This window comes from Pithys albifrons, chromosome 4, assembly GCF_047495875.1.
Source record: "Pithys albifrons albifrons isolate INPA30051 chromosome 4, PitAlb_v1, whole genome shotgun sequence".
Lineage (NCBI taxonomy): Eukaryota > Metazoa > Chordata > Aves > Passeriformes > Thamnophilidae > Pithys > Pithys albifrons.
Genome location: NC_092461.1, coordinates 40,274,672 through 40,296,667, shown reverse-complemented (window position 1 = coordinate 40,296,667; position 21,996 = coordinate 40,274,672). Strand labels below are relative to the sequence as shown.

The window sequence follows — 21,996 nt, the reverse complement described above, 5'->3', positions numbered from 1 at the left end:
CCTAACAATTCTGTCATTCCGTAAAATTTTAGGCTTTCCACAACAGGCTTTCCCAGAGGCCCCTACACTGTGCTTTGGGAAATGGGGACATGACCAAGGGAAGACGGATCCTAGACCTTCAGGTTGTCAAGACTGAGGCTCATTTACAGTGCCCAGGTGAGGCTGTACCTGCCCCAGCTGTCTGCCCTGCCTCATGGTACTGCTGTGCATACAGTGCTGTATGCTAAGTGTACTGCAGTGTTGTTTCCTCTCTCCACCTTGCCTGTCCATCCACCTAGGAAGGGACATTTTATCTCATCTAATCATCACACAGGTGGTGAGCTGAAAAGACATCCTTATTCTTCCTTAACCTGGACTGATGAACTTCTCTATACCACTCTATACCAGAACAGCTTTTGAGGCCGAAGCACTGCTTGTATGCATAATTTTAAAGGTTTCCTTCTAGTAGACATGTAAAACATGTTTGGGATTTGTTACCTTTTTTTCCTTATGTGCTTAAAATACCCTTGCATACCAGCATAGCTGTGACTGAATATAGCATGATCTGACATAAATGCCAGGGTAGAAACTCAAGTCTGGCAGGTAGATTTGATCTTACAAATAAATGCAGGATGAGGTTTCTTTTGCTTTTAAACTTGCTGTTTGGCAAACAAGCACTCCATAACAGAGGACACTGATCAGCAAGTAAGTCTAGTGAGAATAAGGAGTTTGCTTGACATGCTTCAGTCTTCCTGTTACACGTATCAAGGTAGTTGAGGACAGAGCTGCTTGTATGTGCACACCAAAACCAGCTGGCTTCCTCCTAGCCCACAGGCCAGGACTGGCAGAACGCACAGGAGTGCTCCACCTGTGGAGCTTTGCACAGTGTGAACAGTTACAGTGTCTGTAGGTCTCCTCACATACACTGGACACACATTCCTTTCGCACTACCCCAGGACTGCTGGTCACACTGCAACACACAGGTCTAATGAAGAAGGCACAAAAATCCAGAAAGACAAAGAAGAACAAACCAAAAAGAAAAAACAAAAAGGAAACATGAATAATCAAAGTGAAATGTGGCCCCAGCTCAAAGTAAAACACAAAGAGCAAGGCACTCCCAAGGGCAAATCCCACAGCAGCTGGTTGGCTGCCAGCTTGGATTGCAGTGTCCTCCAAGGCTGGGGGTTTCAGCCATCATTTCTTCTGAGGATACCAACGGGGTCTGCAAAGGCTCTGTGTTGCAATAGAGAGAATGCCTTTGTCTGGTAAATCAGTGATAGGAGAGCCACGATCCCTGAGTGCCACAGAGGGGGCCTAGCAGCTGTGTGGTTTCAGTCATAAGTCATGGGCATAACATTGCTTCTCTTCTTCTTTTCTCCCTTCTTTGGCTCTCCCCTGCCCTCGCTACCCTCAAGACATTTAAGAAGGTCTTCATATATTAGTTACAAAATTAAAAAATGCAACTTTAGGAAATTCCTCTTCCTTGTCAGCACTGGAGATATGCTCAGTTTCTCCCCTAAGATTCAAGCCATCAGTGTAGCTGCCAAATACAAATTCTCACTGTACTTAAGTAAAGCTATTTGCCTGAATTTGCATGGCATGATTTGCCATGGTGCTGTTAGCCTTGGCTTCACACAGAAGAAAACATCATCCCTGGAAAAGGCAGCTTTGAGGGGGCTCAGATACATGAGCGCTACGAGAGCCAGTGCTGCTGCAGCTGCTCTGTGTAGGTAGCTTCAGGGATAGAAAGAAGCTGTACATGAATCCCTTCCTAAAGGCACACAAGGTCTTACTCCACTGCCAGCCTAAGCCACCAGCTTGGCACATGAATATCAGACCAATAAAACAAATGGGCTCCAGTAAGTTGTGGTCTCCAGGCAAGTTCCTGTGCATCAGCAAAGCTATTGTGGCTGTTCACACGCGCGTGCCTCGTGATGGCAACGGCGAGGGGGTGACCCAGCTTCAGCCTCGGTGAGCAGGGGCAGGCGAGTGCGCTTCATCTTGCAGTCAGGGGGAGCCCAGAGACAGCGCAGTAGAGACAACTCAGCGATAGGCAGGAATTTGTCATGCTCTCCTATTGCCTGAGTCTTCTGGCCAGGAAAAGAAAATGCATCATGGAAGACAGTTTGTCTAAAGCCCTTCTTCTCCCTGATTCCCAGTCTACTCTGAGAAAACATTTGTTCAGAAGTACTCTCCTCTAGTGCTTCTTTAATTATTGATATTATTATTTGTTTTGTGATAGCCTCCATGGGTTCTCACCACAGCTCAGCCACTCTTGTAGTACTAGGAAAACACATATCACAAATGTTTCAGAAATCATCAGGCATATACAGTAATAAACAAGAAACATCATTCAGCAACTAGGGCCCTATCTTGGTAGGCACTACCCACACACACTGGCTAGGGAATATCGCAGCTCTCATATGGTTTATAGCTTTATTAAAATATACTAGAAAGGAACTGCCATTGGAAGAAAGCAAGAGAGACTAGTTCCCTCCTCTAAGCAAGAGAGCTGCCTGTAGTGAAGAGAGTGGTGAGGCCCACAGGCAGCATTCCTCAAAGCATGGGGAGGCTCCTGAATCATTAAGTGGATTCTTCCAGGCATAGTGAAATATTCATACCTTGAGGGAAGATTAGTTTTTCTTTTTGGATAGTCATAACATAGGCTCTTCCCTAAACACTCACGAAAAAAGAGGACCAGCGCTTTATTTGCTGACATTGTCTCACTGTGTCCTTGTCTCATGCCTTTTATTTAGATGGCAAGTTCCTTACAGCAGAGACCACCTTTCATCCTCTTTGGATGATGTCACACATAAGGGGATATTGTCCATGACTAACTGTGAGGGTACTACAAATAATAACATTTCATGGCTGGGGCCAGACAGAGGTTATCACTACTACAAATAAAACCACAGTTAAAGATTCAATGAGCTCAGATGAACTTCAGCATATCTTACTATGGTGATACTAAGTTCTAGTTCTAGTAAGACACAACAAAAATTGAGTGGGGAGGTGAGGGGTCATGTATCATGGAAATCAAAGAGTACAAACTGTTGTTAACAGAAGCCAAAACATTTTTAGGGATCCTTAGGACAGACAGAAGACACATCCCACAAAAGATGGTTCATTTGCCTGCTGTACCTTAACACAGCGCAACCTTTCAACCCCCTGGCGAGCCATATGAACCAGGCCATAATCCTTCCCCCTCAGGCCTCACAAAACCCAATAAAGTTATTGCCAGAAGGGTGCTCTGCATGCAGATGTGTTCAGCTATTAACAGGTTTTGCAACTATTTTTTGTCTAGCGAGATAAACGATGAACAGAATGAGCATGCCCTTGGGTTTGACCAGAAAGCTGTTAAAAAGAATAAAAAACCTTTCTGGAAAGACAGAAAGAAGGCAGCAATCAAGTGCTAGATCAAATCCTAGAAAGCAGTGATCTTCCTGTGCAAGTCTATACATTTCCAGTACTGATGTGATCATGTCTCTGAACTGCTTCCCTCAGCCATGTGGTACAAGCACTGAGGTTGTACCTTGATGGTCTGTGGATACAAACTGGGTGCAAAAGTCATGTCAAAGGGTGATATCTCCAATCTACTGTTCTAACTGGAAAAAACCTCAACAGACCAGTCATAAGACCCATGGGAATGGCCTGAAGTTGTGTCAGGGGAGGTTTGTTGGATTTTAGAAAAACATTCTTCACCCAGAGGGTGACTGGGCACTGGAACAGGCTCTCCAGGGAAATGGTCACAGCACCAAGCCTGACAAGAGTTCAAGAGGCATTTGTACAATGCTATCAAGCACATGGTGTGACTCTTGGGAATGGGCCTGTGCCAGGTCTGGAGCTGGACTCAATGATCGTTGTGGGTCCCTTCCAACTCAGCATATTCTGTGATTCTGTGACTCTGTTGGGCATGGTGAGGTTTGTATGCCTTCTTCTATGCCCTTTTTTCAGTTTTATCAGTCTTTCTGAAAACTCATTAACTTGGCCTGGCCACCCTTATGCTTCTTGCTTAATTGCTACTTGTGATGAAACGAGGCCACAGAGACCTCAGTGGATTTGTTACCTCTCTAGGTTAAAACTTTACTACTGCACTTTTTAATACTGGGCAGAACACTGGTGGCAACTCCTCTAGGATGCCATTTAAGACCTTTATTGTAACAATATCAGATGAACTGAGCTGACTTCCTACAATAATGCTGTCTTGCAGGAACAGAGAAACAAAATAGTTAAAAAAAAATTGTACATTGAAGAAATACCCACAGGGCTTCAAGACTGCCCTTCAGGGACCCTTACAACTCATGGGCTTTTTCAGTCCCCCTCTCCTTTCTATATGGAGGCTGGCTCCACAAGGAAAACAACCAAACTGTTAATTCTCTAGTGTCTTATTTCCTATGCAGCTTTTGCACTCTGGAGAAGACTAGTGGCAACTGCTATTACATTTAGATTCTGTGGCTTCACATTTGCCTTATACACGTATCAGTGCCTGTAGAAAGTGTGAGGCACAGCAGAGGGACAGCACTGCTCAATAATAAACACATGCAATCAAAATGCAGGAGTCCAGAATGGACTTTGTCCACAGCTGTGCATGTGATATGAATTTAGAGCAAAGAAAAACCATAAGACATATATCAGTGATGCAGTTTTTAACTTTGTAGTGTCACTAAGGAGCCACTTCCATCGCAGGGCTTTGTTTCTGCACTTTGTGGGTGCCAGGTGTAATGTTTGCACAGAAATCCTTGCAGTTGGACTTCATATGGAGGCTCTGGCCAGCTGCTGGAAAGAAACTCCAAAACTGAGAGCAGTTACAATTGTAATACTATTTGTAACATCTCCTTCAGAACATTAGAGGCTATTTGTGGGCCCTCCTCCATGTTAGCCCCTTAAGACAGGTTTCACTGCAATTATGTTTTTTATCTCTTCAGCCTTCATTAAGGAAAACTGAGAATCACTAAGAGGAGAATTACTGCCAACACTGACCTTTATTTTCACCCAAAGACACAAATCAACTACGTGAGACACACACTTTCATTCCCTTTTTCCGTCTTTTCTTTCTTCTACCAAATATTTTAAAATAATGAAGATCAGCTCAGGACTGAGCCTGTAAAGAAACACACATGGGAGAGGAATTAGTCATGATGCTAATAGTTCAGCATTATAGGAATAGAAGCATATATTCAAATGTTTCATTTTACAATATTTTACGTGCAACAAGTGATTTAACCACCAAAAATGTCAGAAACCACCATCTGAGACTACAGATCACCACCAGCAATATTTTGAAGCAATACCAAACCCACAGGGAACAATTTATAGAGGGGACTTTCTGGCTTACAAAGGAGAACGAGGCAGTGCACAAAGTGGCTTGTTATTTTAAATTTGTAAAAATAGTAGTTGACAGTATTGTTACGAAAACAAATGCAAGATGAAAGAGGCTGGGAAGAGGAGGCTGGGAAAGGGGAAACAACACACTAGACCAGCTGGTCTCTTGTGAAAGTATCTACTGAATTGCAGCATTTTGGAATCACTGGTAACACTGTAAACAAAAAAGGTAACTTTAAAAAAAAGTGACTGCATGCATAATCCAGAGCTTCTGGTAACTCCTTTACTAGCTGATGGATTCTTAAATAAGCTTTCTTTTGTTTTTATCAAGCCAAATAAAACTATTTGGCCAAGCACAAAGCTGTCCTGAGTACTCATGCTCATCTCCAGTAAGTTACTGCTTCAGCTTGGGATGTCATGCTTCATACTAACATAAACTACAGCACAGGAACCACTCTGTGGCTTTAAACATCTTTTTCTTTAGTGGGGATAGGTCTATAGGCACAATGCCAGGTCCTGCTGGAAAAACTAGGCATGGAGCCCCTCTGGGTGCAGCACAGCCGCTGAAGTGGACGGGTGTGATGAGTGACCCCCGTGCAGGGAGCTGCGAGCGATGGCAAATCAGGCTCACCATAGAAATGCTCAACAGCATTTCTTCTCTGAGGGAAAGACACATGTTAGAGCAGTGTTGCAGGTTTAGCCTAGCTGTTGCCAACCCTGGACTGGCCCCCCCTTTCCCCTCCCAGAACCTTCCCAGCAAAGGAAAGGGAAAAAAAACCTGAAAGAAAAACCACTGAAAAGAAACACACTCTAAAGAAACTGAACTGAATAAAAAGAATAAATTATATTTTCTAACATTCACAAACCACACTGTATACACAGTACGAAGGATCCCACCCCCAGGGGAAAGGGAAAAGGGGAATAGGGGACTGAGTCCCTGGAAAATTGAGAACACAAAGCCAAACCAAAAGAAACAAATGAATCAAACAAAACACAATTAAAAACTTCAGGGAAGGGGAACAAGAATGAAACAATCTCACCCAGGACAGGAGAACCACGAACAACCAGAGGGACCAGGCTCCAACCACCTCCCACCAGCTCCTCAGCCAAGGGGAGGAAAAAAACACTCCCCCACTGCTACGTGGAAGACACGTGTGGAATACTTGTAACTTCCTTAGATACAATGGTTACTGAGGAAGCCATGGGTCAAACCATTACAAGCAGCCATAAAGGGTGATGTCTAACTGACAGGGACTTCAGTGAGGAGGTGGGTCCTACTCACCCCTAGTCTTCCCACCCCAAATATTTCAAATGCCATAATAAAGACAATCTGCCTTTATGAGAAAAATCACATGAAAGTCCCTGGGCTGCTGACATGGCAGAACAGTTCAGCAGCTGTACTGACTCACACATGAAGCTGACCTCACACTGGCTGTTCAGCCAAGCCAGTTCTCTAAATTCATCTAAATGCATCTGAGGAACTGGTGAAATTCAGTTTTGTGTAACAGGAAAAAATATATTTGAGAAGATCTGGTTAGTGACACTTTCATGCAGACATGATTACTGGTTTCCACACCACCTCTTAAAACCATACGCACTCAGTAAGAAGACATTTATTCCATTATTTGTTTTCAAATTTTTGGTACAAAGTTTATTTTCAGAAGTTCTCACATAATCCTTTCTTCTACCAGTGTCTTTTAGGATTTTTCTATCTCTGATTTATTTTCTTTATCTGTTGAAGCAAAAGCAATAATTGCTACAGAAAGCAATAATGGCAATAGTACAAATATTTTACAGCAGCATCCATTCGTTTCTTTGCCTCAAAAAAAATAACAAAAATAAATCCAAAGACAAGATCCATTTAGCCACAAAGGCTTAGGTTTGTAATATCCAGAAGTATGCTGCGTTCCCATATATGAGTTGTACAAGTCCAGCACAACTTTCCAAGTTTGTGCAGAGCCTGATAAATAAGACACAGAAATATCAGTTACGTTATACTGTTTCTAAGAACTTTTACTCTGTAAAATGTTTGGTCACTCAAAGCTATAAGCTTAATCACATATCAAAGAACACAGGCAATAAAGCCCATCTTACCAGAACATATAATATTAGGCCAAACAAAATATAAGAGGACAAAGTCTAGTGGTCACTGAAGCTTCTTCAAAAAAGGTCTAAAACAGAATGTTTCCATCATGTATCAGAATAAAAATGTACTGTATTAAAATTTGAATTTTTTTTACAAGCTGTCTTTTAATCAGTCTTCTATTTACAGTGCAGAACTGCCAATTGCAGTAGTTTGACTTTGGCACAACACTAAGTTCCAATCCTTTTGAGTATTCAAGTCCTGTGTGTGTCCAAAAATTTTCTTGGTTTCACGAAAGATTAGGCCCATTCACAGTTAACCAGTTATCTTGAAATTTTTCAAGAATTGCTTCCCCTTCACCACGTTGGGCAGCTACAAAGGAAAGACATTGTAAGCTATTGCATCATTCAAAAGAAACTCTTCATTCTAAACAGTGACAATATTGTTGCTTCCTTTAACATCACATACACCAGACAGATCATACAGACAGCTACATACTGGACACCTTTCTAAAAACCTTGCTGGTCGTTAGTGAATCATCTTCCTCATACTTCAAATACATAACAATGCATTAACTTAATTTCATTTCACATGTCAAACAGGACATTTAAATATATTGCAATATATTATAGAAAATTGCAAAGCGCCATCATTTCTGTAAACGAGACTGACACCTGTTAACTCTCCTGTGCACACGAAGAGCAGTACCTAGTGCCACATTTTCTATACAATATAAAGCCTTCCCAGGTAGGGCAACTCATTTTAGTGCATTTCTGTACAGACTGTAAGCATACATGCAGATAGCCAACTATGCAGGGTTGGAAATACTTTTGTAAGCTGAAACTGGAGGGTGGGGAGCATATTCTGAAATCATAGCAGAGCTCTTGTAGTTCATTGTTTTGTAGCATAGATGAAGACTTGAATCTTCCGTTGTTCTAGCAGACTCTTTAAGCTAAGTTTCCTGATAGGTATCCAGTATTGAATAAGCATAAGGAAATACTTTCATCAACTGGACACAAATATTATGTGTCCTAACACATTCTAAGTTATGCTCAGCCCAATGTTCATATAGTAACCTTATCTCTAAAATACTTCAGAAGACCCATTTTTATGCCACAGTATTATAACCAAGGATCAGTTACATTATCCACCACTGTAGTGCTACCTGCTCTAGAATAAAAAGAACAAAAGAAAACAAAAATAAAAGAAAAAAAAAGAAGGCCTCACTTCCCAACATGCCATCAGGCTGGAAGCAAGTACCATTGCAAACCACAACACAGAGACCAGTGCTGCAATCCAGCCAGGAGATCCATCTCGCCCAGCGTCAGTGTCTGTAATGTCAGCAACTGCCTGCAAGCCACATCTGTCACGGGAGCTGGGAGCAGTCCACCTGATCACTGCAGGCACCAGGATGAGCAGGCTTGGGCTGCTTGGCTGTACTTGCCCCACTGCAAACATCAGTGTGCAATCAGGTGAATCCCACCTTAATTCATGAAAAGTGCTATGGGATCCTCAGTTATCACTCCATGTTTTACAATGCGGCATGAGTTGGTTTTGCAATGACTGTCCACTGAAAACGTGCAGATACTCTTCATCACAGAAAAACCTCCCAGAGTTCCAACCATTAAACTTAAAAATACTGGCTATAAACCACCTGTGCTTCAAAAATCTCCCTTTTTAGAAGTAGGGAAACAATGCAGAAATTTGAACTATTGTGTGTAAGTAACTATTGAGAGGATTTTTCACTTGACATTGCAACTTCCATTTCAAAATATTTTTCTACAGAATACATCACCAAACCTCAGGTAACCTGACCCATAAGTTTGTGTCATGCTACTGGGTAAATTTATTTATCCTGGGATAGGATGAATGGAGAATACAGGATAATACAGGTGTAACCCAGCACTGTTCAGTGTAGGGAACTGAGCCCTCCACTAGCTCTTTGCATCTCTAACTTTCAGAGTGGTTCCAGGCATTATACACAACTCCCAGCAGTTTTACTGCTCTCTGGTCATTGATACTATCTTTCCATCACTACTGAATGCAAGCAAAATTATTTTCAAAGAAAAAATAAATTAAGGCAAAGAAAGTAGCTATAAATTCATTGCACTCTATTTTTGTGCCTTCAGGTTAGGGCAAGGACATTTAACACTACAGAAGCTTAAAGATTATCTTCTCTCCTTAGGAGATATGAATATAGACAGGTATGGGACTCAGGTGGAGGACGCAAATTCGTATTTTCATATTTACAGAAGCAGTTACTGACATCCAGCCTGAATGCACAGTACTCCATTAAGTGCAAAAGGGAAAATATTCCCCATCTTAAACTACAGCCTCATTACTCAGCAGCCAGAGACTGACTAGTTGTCAGAGTTACTGCTGTGCTCTCATTTCAGAGGAAAACGGAGGAGGAGAGTGTCTGCATCTTTGGGCTTTCTGGTCTACAGGGACTGCGTGTAAGGCCATGAATCACTTTGTATGGGATCCAGAAATGCTTTCTCTGCTCTGTGGAGGAGAGGGAGTGCATTTGCCTGCCTCCAGAGTTCCTTGGCGAGTGGAAAAAAATCAGCTTTTGTCCAAAGACAGCAAATCATGCATTAGGCAATTATTTCGACATTGCATGAGTTTCCTTCCCAATAATCAAAGTTATACTCAGGCACCATATTACAAATAATGTAATAAAAAAGCCATTTTCAAAATTGTACCAGACAAGGTTAAAAAAGGGAATGGCTAGAGATAACACACAAATTCTAATCAGCTACCTAATTCTAATTAGGTACTAGATAACTTTTCTTCTGCTTTGCTTTCAAACAAAGCAGATACTTCTATGTGCTAAAAATTGGTGATTGCGATAATTCACTCTGTCAGCACAGAAAGAGTTAAATTTGTTTTGCTTATCGACTTCTACGTAAGTAAATTCTGCAGGGCAGGCAAGAGTCAGAGACTTCAAGATTCTGCATTTTCCCTTCTTTCCACTTCTTACAAGACAGCACTGTTACATCATTTAAACCTTCAGGGAGGAATAGGTCTGACTTTATTTTTACAACACTAATTCTGGGGTCATTGAGAGGCTGACACTGGGAAGACAGCACTGTTTAAGATAGAGCTGTGCTCTTTGCCTGTACTCAGAAGCAAGGGTGAGATACGCCGTGAAGGAGGACAACACTGGGATGTCTCACCTGGTTGTGACACTGCTGTCTTTCTTTTAGCTCTTTTCCCTCTCTGTTCTGGCACAGGATTATCTGTATTCTCTCTTCAGCTGAATTCCAGAAACATCACAAGTAGCATTATTATAGCAGGTACTCTTGGCAGACACAGCAAAATGAAGAGGAAAGCACTAGCTTAGCTCTAGAGGAACTGATGCTCACAACTGAATTCTGAAAGAGTGGTCCCAACAAAGACTGTGAAACCAGACACCCAGAGGTGAGATCTAAGCAAGATCAAAGTTTCTTCAACTCACTGTCAGTGACAATCACTGAAGCCTGGCTCATAATGAGCTCAAACCTAAGAGGTGAAGCTCCACAGAAATACAGAAAACATAGTACAGTTCCATGTAGACACAGTCCTTTACTACTCAGGAAAATCAACAAAAAGCCACATGGACACTCACCACTTGGGCAGATGTATTTTCTTGTCCCCTCTGTTTTCACTTTCAATACAGTTCAGTCCAAGTGGCTTCCAAAGCACCCTGCAGATGTGTGTAAGCTACAAGAGGGAGTTGGGCTTGCAGGGGTGTACTGCTGATGAACACAGAGGTGCTCATATACATAATGAATTAAGACCCTTGCTGATGTGCTTAAGTTCAGGAAGTTTCCTGTATGTAACCGGTAGAAGGAGAAGGTGCCGTGTTCTTTCCACTCACCAAGCAATTCCTGTTTCTCTCAGGGGACTGTAAAGTGTGCCCTGGGCCCCCAGGTGAGGAGCACAGCAGCTTAAGGTTGGCTGAGATGAATCTAGGCTAAACCACTGTTACCAGTAGCTTTGCATTTCCACCACCAATCACAGACACAATTGACCAGCAATCTGACAGCTCTATCCAATGCTTCTCCTTTCACTCCTGATGTGGGAGGCCTCCAGAAGTTTCCCTCTCTCCCAGTATGCAGTGCAAATGCACACACATGCTGTAAACATGAAATAAACTCTGTTTGCTTCAACAGAAATAACAGTCAGACAACGAGCAATAATGAATGCATACAACTTCTGTCTTCAGGCTGAACCCACCCAGATTCTCCTCATCCTTAGCACAACTGAAAGGCTTAAAACGTGCATGTAGCCCAAAAGAAACATGAGGACTCTGCGCCTCTGATTACCTGATCCACAGCACATGGTTCAATTTCAATTTTATATTCTGCAGAGAGACAACTTTCTCACTGGGCTGTAAATACTGTTAATAACAAGTGGAATACATGGAACTTTAATATTTACAACAACTGAAAATCTGGTCCAGTATCTATCAGCCACTCTCTGACCATTCTACTGAAAGACGACCTCCAATCCAACTATATTTAGACCGATAAACAATGTATTTCCTCTTCCTGTGTTTTTCAGACCAGATGTGCTAAGGCTTACCATTGTAGCTGACTGTTATTTAACAGAACACTGCCAAAGTGGAAAACATTCCAGTTTAATCATGTAATTAATCTGGATCTTTACTTTCCCCCCATTTTTAAAAGAAGGTAGAATTCCCAGCTAACATAAACACAGTGTCTGCTAACAAAAATGGAGTTACTTATTTGGACATACTGCTTAGTTGTTGTTTTGGGTTTTGGTGGGGTGGGTTTTCTTGAAAGAAAATTAATTCTGGGTCAACCTTAAGGATTAAGGCAAGTCCAGATTTTGCTTGCTAGCGGCATATTCTCAAGGATTTGTTTTAATATTTTTGGAAACTTAAAAATAGCATCTCTTTTCCTTCTAGTTTGTCCTTTCCTACTCAGCAAGCACAGATTTTTCACCCTGTATTCCCTGCAGAGCTTGAAGCTCGTGTGAGTCTTTCTTGTATCTGCTGGCATCCACAACAGCATCATCCACACCATTACAGCCAAACAAGAATCCCTTCCAACCACATGCAGCAGTCAATGCTGAAAATGCCAGATTCTGATCTCTCTTGCACCACCTCACATCCAGAGTCATAAACGTTCCCATGAAATATGCAGACAACACAGGTTTGCTTCTCCCCCTCTCCGAAGTTAAACGGGGGAATTCTTGGCTAATCCTCTCTAGCACCACTGGCTGCTTTGTGCCTCACCAACTTGGGTCTTGGAAGCCAGGGAAGAGTTTTCATCATCACATTCGTGACACACCATAAGCTATTCCCTTCTTCTCTCCAGTAATCTGAAGCAGTCAGAAGAGCTCACCCCAGTAAATGGCTTTCACATAGAACATCCTGCTGCAGCCCAGAGAGCCTGTTTTATCTGTGAGAAGGGCAGTTACAAGTGTCCAGAGAGGAAGGTGAGCCTGAGAGGTTAGCAATAACTTTTGTCAGACATTATTCCCTTTCTTGATTTGACTTGGGCTTCACCCACAATCAGGTATGAAAACCAGATCTAACATGGACTCCTCTACTTCAGAAAATCATGACTAAAAGGGCTTTCTTGGTCTTTTTACAGTTATCACAGTGTGGGAGAAAGAATAATTCTAGAATAGGTTCTTGGGGATGAGGAAACATTAGGACACATTTTCTCTACAATAACCTGTTCTCATTAGTCATTAGAGGCCTGACAGATGTGCAAAAAGAGATTGCTAGTATGCTTTCCACTAGTGCCAAGGTAAAAGCAGACAATGCTGGTGAAAGCAGCACCAATTCATCATCTTTTGACATCTAAATAATAAAGTAACTTATCCTGAAAAATGTAGACCAGCAGTAGCAAGAACACAAACTACTCTTCCTCTGAGTACCAGTTCTCTGCGATGCCAAACATCTGCCTAAACTAACTTGTGTGAATTTGGCCCACTGCTTGTAAGTTGCTAATTCAAACTGTACTATTCCTTCACTGTCTTGAGACCAAATAGCTTTTTTTTTTCTATTTTAAATACACTTATTCAATATGTGGATGTTTTGTATCAGATTAAATTACTTCTGGAGTTCAGTTTGGGTAGATCAAATCACCTCTAAAAATAAGTGCATTCACGCAGCAGTCCTATGAGCAATCAGCACAGTGAGTTCAATAACTAGGGTGAATTACAGTTAAACCTGCACACAAATAACTCATCTGGGCTGTCACTGAAGAACAATTCAACACCAGTGTGTTTATCATTCCTAAGCATCTAAAAGCCATACAACTTCATTTTGTTTGAGAATTCAACACTACATCATTGCCACAACTTACTTGAAAACCTCTTACTAGCACCAAAAGATGCTTTTCATCTCTGTATCTGTGTATTCTTACGACCCCCTAACCAACTGTGAATGACTTTCAGGCAGTTTCCACCTCGTATTTACCTTAAAACTCAGTGTAAGATTTCAAGAAATTATTCTTTTTAGCTAGAAATATACATACTTCTCTTACCATTTCCAACAAAGGAAAAGAATGCACAAGCTAGAAGTGAGTGTTAACATCAACTGCATCAAGTCTGTCAGGCATTTAAATTAAATTTGTGTAAGACACGCTGATTAACTGCAACAAAAAGCATCTTCTAGCATCAGACTCATTCAGTCAGCTCATAATTATAAACAAGGAACATTTCAGTCCAAGTTCTGTAAACCCAAAACATAGATAAGCAAAAGGTGTCAATATCACCATATTTTCTTAAACCAATCAATCCTCACCCCTAGGTTCATTGATTCCTTTTGTCACACTTTTCCCCTTCTGTTTTGAACTCTTTCTTTAAGAAATAAACCCAGGCCTTGAAACCTTTCAGATGAAGTGATGTTTGCAAAAAGATGGCTAAGGTTGTTTTGTTTTCCTCCTTCAAAATCAGGCAAAATGTTCTCCTACATCAACAAAAAAAGATGTCTGTGGTTTTTTGGAATAAACAACATAAGGCAATTGAATATTGAGAAGCAGTCACGTCTATGATAAACATGAACCTTCCCATCGGTGATGTGGAAAAGGAGCTGAACTTGATCTGATTTATAACCCCCTGTCCTAGGCTGGGCCTGAGGATGTTCATCTCTTGAAGCAACGAAGCAAACAGTTGTTGCCTGCACTGGTAGCATCTTGCCCATGTTCTCTGAGGTGGAAGAAAGATGCTAAGCAGCTGCTTGCTAAACTGAAGGCCATGGAAAATCATTTGGCTCTTCACCATAACTTCAAATCTAATTCACAGGTTTTTGGCCCCCAAATCCCAAACTGTACATCAGTCTGTTTTTGAAAGTTTACGCTTAACATGTCTGGGGGGCTCCCAAGTATCACTATCATCCGTTTCTTCCTCATCCTCCTGATCATCCAGCATTTCATCTTCCTCCTCGTTCTCATCAAACAGCTCTATTCCAAGTTCTAATCTTCTTTGCCTTTCTGCGAACCACTCTCTGACCTGCTCATATCCCATGTGAGATTTGGCTACCAGTTCATCAAGATCTTGCTCATTAAGGAATTTGTGCTTCATGTAGTAGTCCTTCAGGATTGCTGTTCCGGTTTTAAATTTTATGACAGACACACCCCTGTCCCAGCAATTTAATCTCTTGCTTCCCCGAGGCCTCCCCCGAGGCCTCCCTCTCCCCCTCCCTTTTGGTCTTCCTCTCCCTCTCTTCCTTGAAAAGCCTTGGCCGTTCAAGCTGTTTGCACTGGCGCTCTGGTAATAGTAGTACCATTTCAATCCACCATTTTTCCAGGCATAGCGAGTATCTCCAAACCAGCTCACAATTTCTGATCTTGGAAGCCCAGTTTCTTCTGCCAGTTTGTTGTATTCCTGTGGAGATGGCCACTGAGTACGGACAAAGGAACTCTTCAGCATGTGCAACTGCTCTGGTGACTTTTTGCCTACTTTGTTTGAAGTGGAACACCCTGATTTTGTTCCTGCTGTTCCATCTCCCACAGATGTTTCTCCAGCCTCTTCTTTTGAGCTGCCAGCATTGCTTTCATTCAAGTCAGCTCCCTCTTCCTTCAAGACATTTGATTTCTTTTTTTCTGTAAACCAGGCATCAATCTCCCTCCTGGTCAGTTTGGTTTGAGCTCTTAACCTATTCATCTCTTCATCAGTAAGGACAGGATTATTAAGAAAACTTGCTTGGAGGACCTGCAGTTGTTCATCAGTCTTCTCTTTGAATTTCTGTGAGGTGAAATCAGGAAAAGCACACCCTGATGACTTGCTTTGTGGAGTGACTCCTGTTGGGGACTCATTCATCTCATCACTTGAATCAATAACAATAGTAGCACATGAATCACTGTTGAGATGAATCCCATGATTGTTCTTTGAGTTTCTCTGATTGTAGCGTGTATCACTGAACCACTTTTTGATCTCTCCTTTAGTCAGGCCTGTTATTTTCATAAGTCTAACAATTTCTGAGTCTTGAGGAAACTGATTTTTAAGGTAGCTGACTTTCAATTCTGCCAGTTGTTCCTTAGTTTTTTTTGCTCGGATGCCAAAGGAGTCAGGATTAATTAGCGTGGATTCATTTTTGATAGGCTGAGGGGATGGAACAGCAGCTGCTTGTTTGGTTTCTGCAACAGGCTGAGCACTGTGAATCTGACTCTTCTGTAACTGTGTTTGGTTTGGGACTCCTGCTACAGTCAAAGCTATTGGGGCTGTGACCGGTAACGTATTTGCACCTGCAACTTGAGTGAGAACAAGTCCTGGCTGACCAACTATTTGGCATGTCTGTAAAATTGAAGGTAAACCATTGCTAGCGGCAGAAATGTGTGCTGGAATAACGGTAATGGTCTGTGGCACAGTATGCACTGTGCCATTAAATTGTTTCCTCCTTGCTTCCTCCACTTCCTCTGGTGTCCAGCTCACACCATGCTTCAGGCGCTGGGCAGAAAACCATATTTTAATCTGCTCCTCTGTGTACTTAGCTTGAGTGGAAAGAACAGTGATTTCTGACATGGTTGGATATGGGAATTTGTTGTAGGTGTTAAGCAAAAGAGGATTGTTATCCAAAGCAGTATTATAGGCTGGAATGCTATTTACAGGTATTAGGACTTTTGGAATCAGGTTTGAGTTCTGTGGAGCTGTCACAGCTGTTATAACCTGTGCCACCCCAGGCTGCAGCACTGGTGCAGGGGTCACCACTGCCCCAGCCACATCTGCTGCACTGCAAACAACTGAATGGCTTGGTTTTGACTCAGAAACTGCCGGTGGGGGGGTTTCTACTACTTCTTCAGAGTTTGGCTCATTTTCAGTTCCCTTTTCTTCACCCGGAATGTCATCAACTACATTGTGGAAAACAGCAATACGTTTATTCTCAGGTTTGTTTTTCATCATTTTCATGATAGGAGTTTTGCTGATGGATATCCCTGATGAGGGGACCTCAGAAGAGTCGGCCTGTCCAGCATTTTCTTCTCTAACAAAACTCCCATCAAAAGTGAGATCATTTACTGTTTGTTCAAAGATTGTCTGATTATTACGTTTCACCATGGTCAATTTAAAATTCTCCTCTCCAGGGTGGTGCTTCAAATTATGTTCTGAGAGGGCATCATATCTTTTGGTAAGGAAATTACATTCTAAACAAACGTAGGATGAATTTAATACTACGTTGGGATGTTCTGAATCCACGTGAAAAGTAAACATATTGAGATCTGGAGTCTGAAAAGTACAGTATTTACACTCATAACCACCTTCTACTTTATTTGTATTTTTCTGATTGTCTGAATCCACACAGTCATGAACATCCTCATCACTTGTTCCACTCTCTGCTGTAGGGTTATCTGCTGGCGTGAGCACAGGTGGTCCTTCCTCCAAGTCTGATACCATTTCTAGATCCGGGTCCTGCTCATTGGCTAAGACCATGCATGGTGTTGTTGATTTTCGTTTACTTGCCATGACTGTTACCGTGAAAACGACACCAACTGGTCAGATACAGACTTAGTTTCAAGCTCTTCTTGATTAATAATAATAGTAATAATGGCTTCAAGTCAGTTCTGGTAAAGTCTCAACATTTATCCCATTAGCAGCTTTTCTTTCGTAGTGCAATCAGATTAAAAATAGATAGTTGAGGATGAGATGTTGAGACACCTGTTTTAAAGTCCACATCCACCACCTGTAGCAAAGAAGAGACAGCGGAATTAGTTCAATTTAAAGAGTAACTTCTATTCTTCTACATATTATGGCTTAAAGTAATTCAGTCCTTTGGGGTTCAGTCTGCCACTGTTCATCCCCTGAAACCAGCAGACCCATTCCAAGAAGAGATAATCAAAGCTAAGAAAGGCAAAATCCAATTTGCTTATTACAGGCTGAAATTTGTTTCAGTTCATGTTAATGCTGAGAAAGACATAAACAACAGAATGGTGTGAAACAGGTAACTTCCTAACTGTTTCCCTTTCTTCAGAAGCCTTTTTCTTGGCACAGTGCTGAGGTCAGTCTTGCCTTTGGATTGCTTTGCCTAAGCTATTACAACCTCTCTCAACTGCTCTGTGAGCTCAAGTCCTTCCTATCACCACCTTGAGCCAAGGATGACCAACTGTATCATGCCCTTCATGTCAGAGGCTGTGAAGAGTACCAGAAAAGGCAGGTTTTAGAGTGTTTTACTACTGCATTATCCATGCAAACATGTATCAATGTGCAGGGCCCTTCTCCCATGTCTGAAAACAGGCAAAACAATGTCTTTATAAGGCACTTTGACAGACGAAAGACAACTATCCTTTCTTCCTAGCTTCCCAAATGTCATTTTCCAGTTGAAGACCAATCCCAAACCAATAAAAGTTGATTGCTAGCACATGGCAGTTAACTAAAATCTGTTTTCATGCCTCTATGCGTTAACAAAGAGATGATTGATCATGTGAACTGTACCAGAGAGGAAGAGCATTAAAGACTGATACAGCAAGCAGAAGCCAAACAAAATTTTGTATTCTCTCTCTAGAATTCTTTGTCCATTTCTAAGAAGAACTGAAGTACCACCAAAGAAAGCTGATGCTTAAGCTGAAGTTCAGAGAATACATATATTCTTAAATTAGCACAGACTGGAGTGAATTTTATCCCACAGAGACCACAACTAGTCTGCTCGAAGTCATGCATAAACTTCTACAGAATGTTATAAACTCTGTAATAGTTTTCTTCTTAAATTAAAATCAGCCACTGATTTCTCCTACCAGAAGTCCCTTAGGTACAAAACTTTTGAGACAGTGGAACATCATCTACTTCCCTAACTAGAGGTATCCTCAAGATCAAGAGGAATGCATCCCCAAGTAGCATTTCCAAAAGTTTAGAAAGAGAACAGCATGTAACAGGTTAAAAAACAAAGGCCATCTTTGCATGACAGTCTTAAAGGGAAAAGGACAGTGTCAAAGGGAGAAAGGCAGTTACAAGAAATGGGAAGGGGGAAAGGAATACTACTTTTCACTGTATGATAGGATGATTCTTTCTTTTTGACTATGGGAGGGCAGAGGCTGTGAACAAGAAGGAAGATAAATAATTCTTAGCTTCATGTTTTTTCTTTAGGCAAAAGACAAAAGTGTTCATCCTCAGCTGCCACCCAGAGCTGCTCCACAAACTCTGTTTTTGAAACTGTGTGTCTCACCTCATTTCTGTAGAAATATCCTCCCCAAATGTTTTTAACAATCACCCTCTGCACTGCTTCTGTGACTACATCCAAAGTGCACAGCCTCACATGATACGCTTTTTATGCCAAGGATATGGTTACATGGCATTAAGGACACTGACAATGCTCAGTCTTGGGTAATGATCATTCCAGGATGACAATTATTTAATGGCACTGGAGTAGAAAGATACCCTTCTTCTACAAGTTAATAGTGGCAGCCTGTAAAACTGACCACAGAAGTGCAAAAGATATTTATTTTAATTTATATACAAAGTACGTATTGCAGACCATCTCATTTCTCTTTGCAGTGAGAGAACCATGAAGCAAAGCTAACTGGATCCATTTGTCTCAGTGTCCTGAGGGACAAGAGGTAGAGCCTTACTAACTGTGCTGCTTCTCTAGGGGGCTGGAGGGCTCTTGACAAAGGAAAGACAACTGCCAAGACAATGTTGAGCAATGCTCTGGGGGAAGAGCTGGGTGGTATTACCTAATCTTTCTGTGATCTTGAGTAAAATTTCAGAAATGCCGATTTTCAAAAGCAACTGAACAACTAGTTTTGCTGCCTGAAGTTGCATTTTGAGAAGGGACTGTGATGCTCTGCAGTGCCACATCCTGGGACAGCAAAGAGGATGTGTGCACAGGGCAGCCCGAGTGAGCTTCAGGGCTTGCCAAGGGTCCTGCTCTGAGATGGCCCAGAGTGCAAGCAAAAGCAACATTTGACCTGACGTGCCGAGTTGGATCACGCTCAAGATAAGGCTGGAGATAAGGAATAAAATGGGAAATCTGTCCAAAGAAATCAACAACATTTTTCTCCAGTCCCTCCCATGTACCCAATAGCGTTCACAGTGCCTGTAAGCCTACAGGTCCATGTGCAATTGCATCACCTGCAGCCTTTTAGCTAAATCTCTGTATCACATTTCTGCTGTGGTTCAGTTTTGCTCACAGTGCACAGGCAGATTATCCTATCCCTCCACTGTTTACCAACAGAGCAACCTGTTTCTTTGATGCAAGCAGGTCTCAGAAAAAGAAAGTAGCATCTGTGCTCTTCTGATTACACTATGTAAGATGGGTTTTTTAAAAAAGGATGTTGTGATGTCAAAACCCTGTTTAATTCATGGCTATGAAGTGCTACGATAGCCTTCACTAAAATCTCAACAAAGTGAGTGAGATGCTTGCAACCCTTCCCAGCCTTCCTTCCTCTACAGACTTCACAGAAACCTCCATTCCCTTCTCCCTTGTGCTAATGTGATTAGTCCACCGGTTCTCTCAGTTTAGCAGGGGATTTTGAAAAGTCACACTTGAGTAGTTTATCAAACCAATTATGCATCACCCTTGGAACCTGCAATTTCTCTATAACACCTCTCCTGTACTGCTTACAGGAATATCAAGTGGGACCCTGCCATGTATCTTGACTTCAATAAGATTTGCAACATTCTGTTCCAGCAGGCCAGTGACTCCAAGAAAAAATTAAATCAGATTGGCCTGACATAGTGTGGTTTTGACAAATCCACCTTTGTAAGAATGTTGTTACAACTCTCCAGTTTCTTATAGACTGTTTTTTAGGAAATTCATCCTGTGTTGTCCCAGTAATGAAGATCCCACTAACCAATTTGTGATTCACTAAATGTTCTCCTCTGCTCAAACATCTCCCTTGTTTAAGACTGGGTACTATGAATGCCTGTCTCAAGTCTGCTGAGATCTCCCCCCCATCTTCCATGAATTCCTGAGGAGATCATCACTAACAGTTCAGAGATTGCATTCCCTTGTCCCTTACATACTTCAGGGTGAAATATGTGGCTTAATATTGTTAAGGATTTCCTATTTTTATCTGGACTGCATTTTTATCCCTCGCTGTTAATATAGACATTATGTTGTGCAATTTGGTTTGTAATGAAATATTTCAGGTGTTTGCTTTATGTCTAAAACAGAATTTTTCAATAAAAGAATCTGAAGAAAAACTTTGATTATTTACACTCAGTTTTTCAAGACATTCATCACTGCAATCTGCTTCTCTAATTTCACCTCAGAATTTCATAGAATTGACATTCCTGGCAAATTGGCCCACAAAACAGACATTTTTCTAGGAACATAAAACCAGTAAGTGTAGGGAAACTTTTTTGAAGGTCAAAGATCTGATATTTTATCTTCCAGCAAGCAATTGCTCAGGACACTGTTCTTCAGAAACAGTTAGCAATCCCAATTCATTAATAATTATATTGACAGATTTATTCCAGAGTGGAATTCAAAATTCAAAGTTGTTTCTATTGCAGATTTGGATGAAGACATATTTTCTAAATGGAGGCAGAAACCATCCGCCTATTTTGATTATAGTTTGAGAAGGAAAAGACAGAGTTGATAGCAGAAGACACACATAAGGTACCTGTTTCCAGCACAGTTTTTTTACTCACTTCTTCCTTCCCTCAGACAGGAGTAGCTGATGCAGCATGAAAATAAATGAGTTTACAGAAAACGCTGTGTGTTCAGGGTACATGGTTGCTGAAAAGGCACTGCTCCCTGCTTGCTGTAGGACACCTCCATCCAGCATGCTGGAAAAGCATGCCAACAAAAAGTCCAAACACATGCAATGTGATTTTAAGAATATGCAGAGTGGCTCAGGAGAATATAACGCAATAGAAAGGGCTTCAAACTTTTAAATCCACCTAGATGACAAATAGCCTGTGATCTCTCTCAACACAGAAAATGTTGCCTTCTCCTTATAACCCACAACAATACGCAGTTGCTGATCCTTTGTTTAGTCTCCCTTATTCAGAGTAGATGTATCTATGTCAGAAACTATTCTGCGGAGTGCTCAGTATAGGCTAATACACTCTGATTTGTGCTGTCTCTCAGTGAGAAGGTGAAGGACTTTGTTGCACAGTGCCATTTTCTTCCGTTGTTCATTATCTGCAAAGTTCAGAGGACATTACTGCTTATGACTACAAAACAAAGCCATATCTCTCATATAAATCCTGCAATA

General features: G+C 41.5%; 1 protein-coding gene and 1 long non-coding RNA gene across 9 annotated transcripts in view; one reads left to right on the top strand and one right to left on the bottom strand.

Annotated features, from left to right (window-relative positions):
• The first annotated feature begins 138 nt into the window (after nt 1-138).
• LOC139671285 (uncharacterized) lies at nt 139-20,419 on the top strand. The gene is made up of 3 exons (XR_011697711.1): nt 139-156; nt 19,328-19,389; nt 20,399-20,419. It is a non-coding gene; the product is annotated as an uncharacterized lncRNA (long non-coding RNA).
• Nucleotides 4,960-21,996, bottom strand: part of ZHX1 (zinc fingers and homeoboxes 1) — a 31,451-nt gene continuing 14,414 nt past the window's right edge. For 5 of the 8 annotated variants that reach the window (XM_071553892.1, XM_071553891.1, XM_071553894.1 and 2 more), the window contains one exon: nt 5,090-17,522. In XM_071553892.1, the coding sequence (XP_071409993.1) occupies nt 14,681-17,305 (2,625 nt within the window). In that variant the 5' untranslated portion in view covers nt 17,306-17,522 and the 3' untranslated portion in view covers nt 5,090-14,680. The other 3 variants (XR_011697707.1, XR_011697710.1, XR_011697708.1) reach the window with 3 other exon arrangements.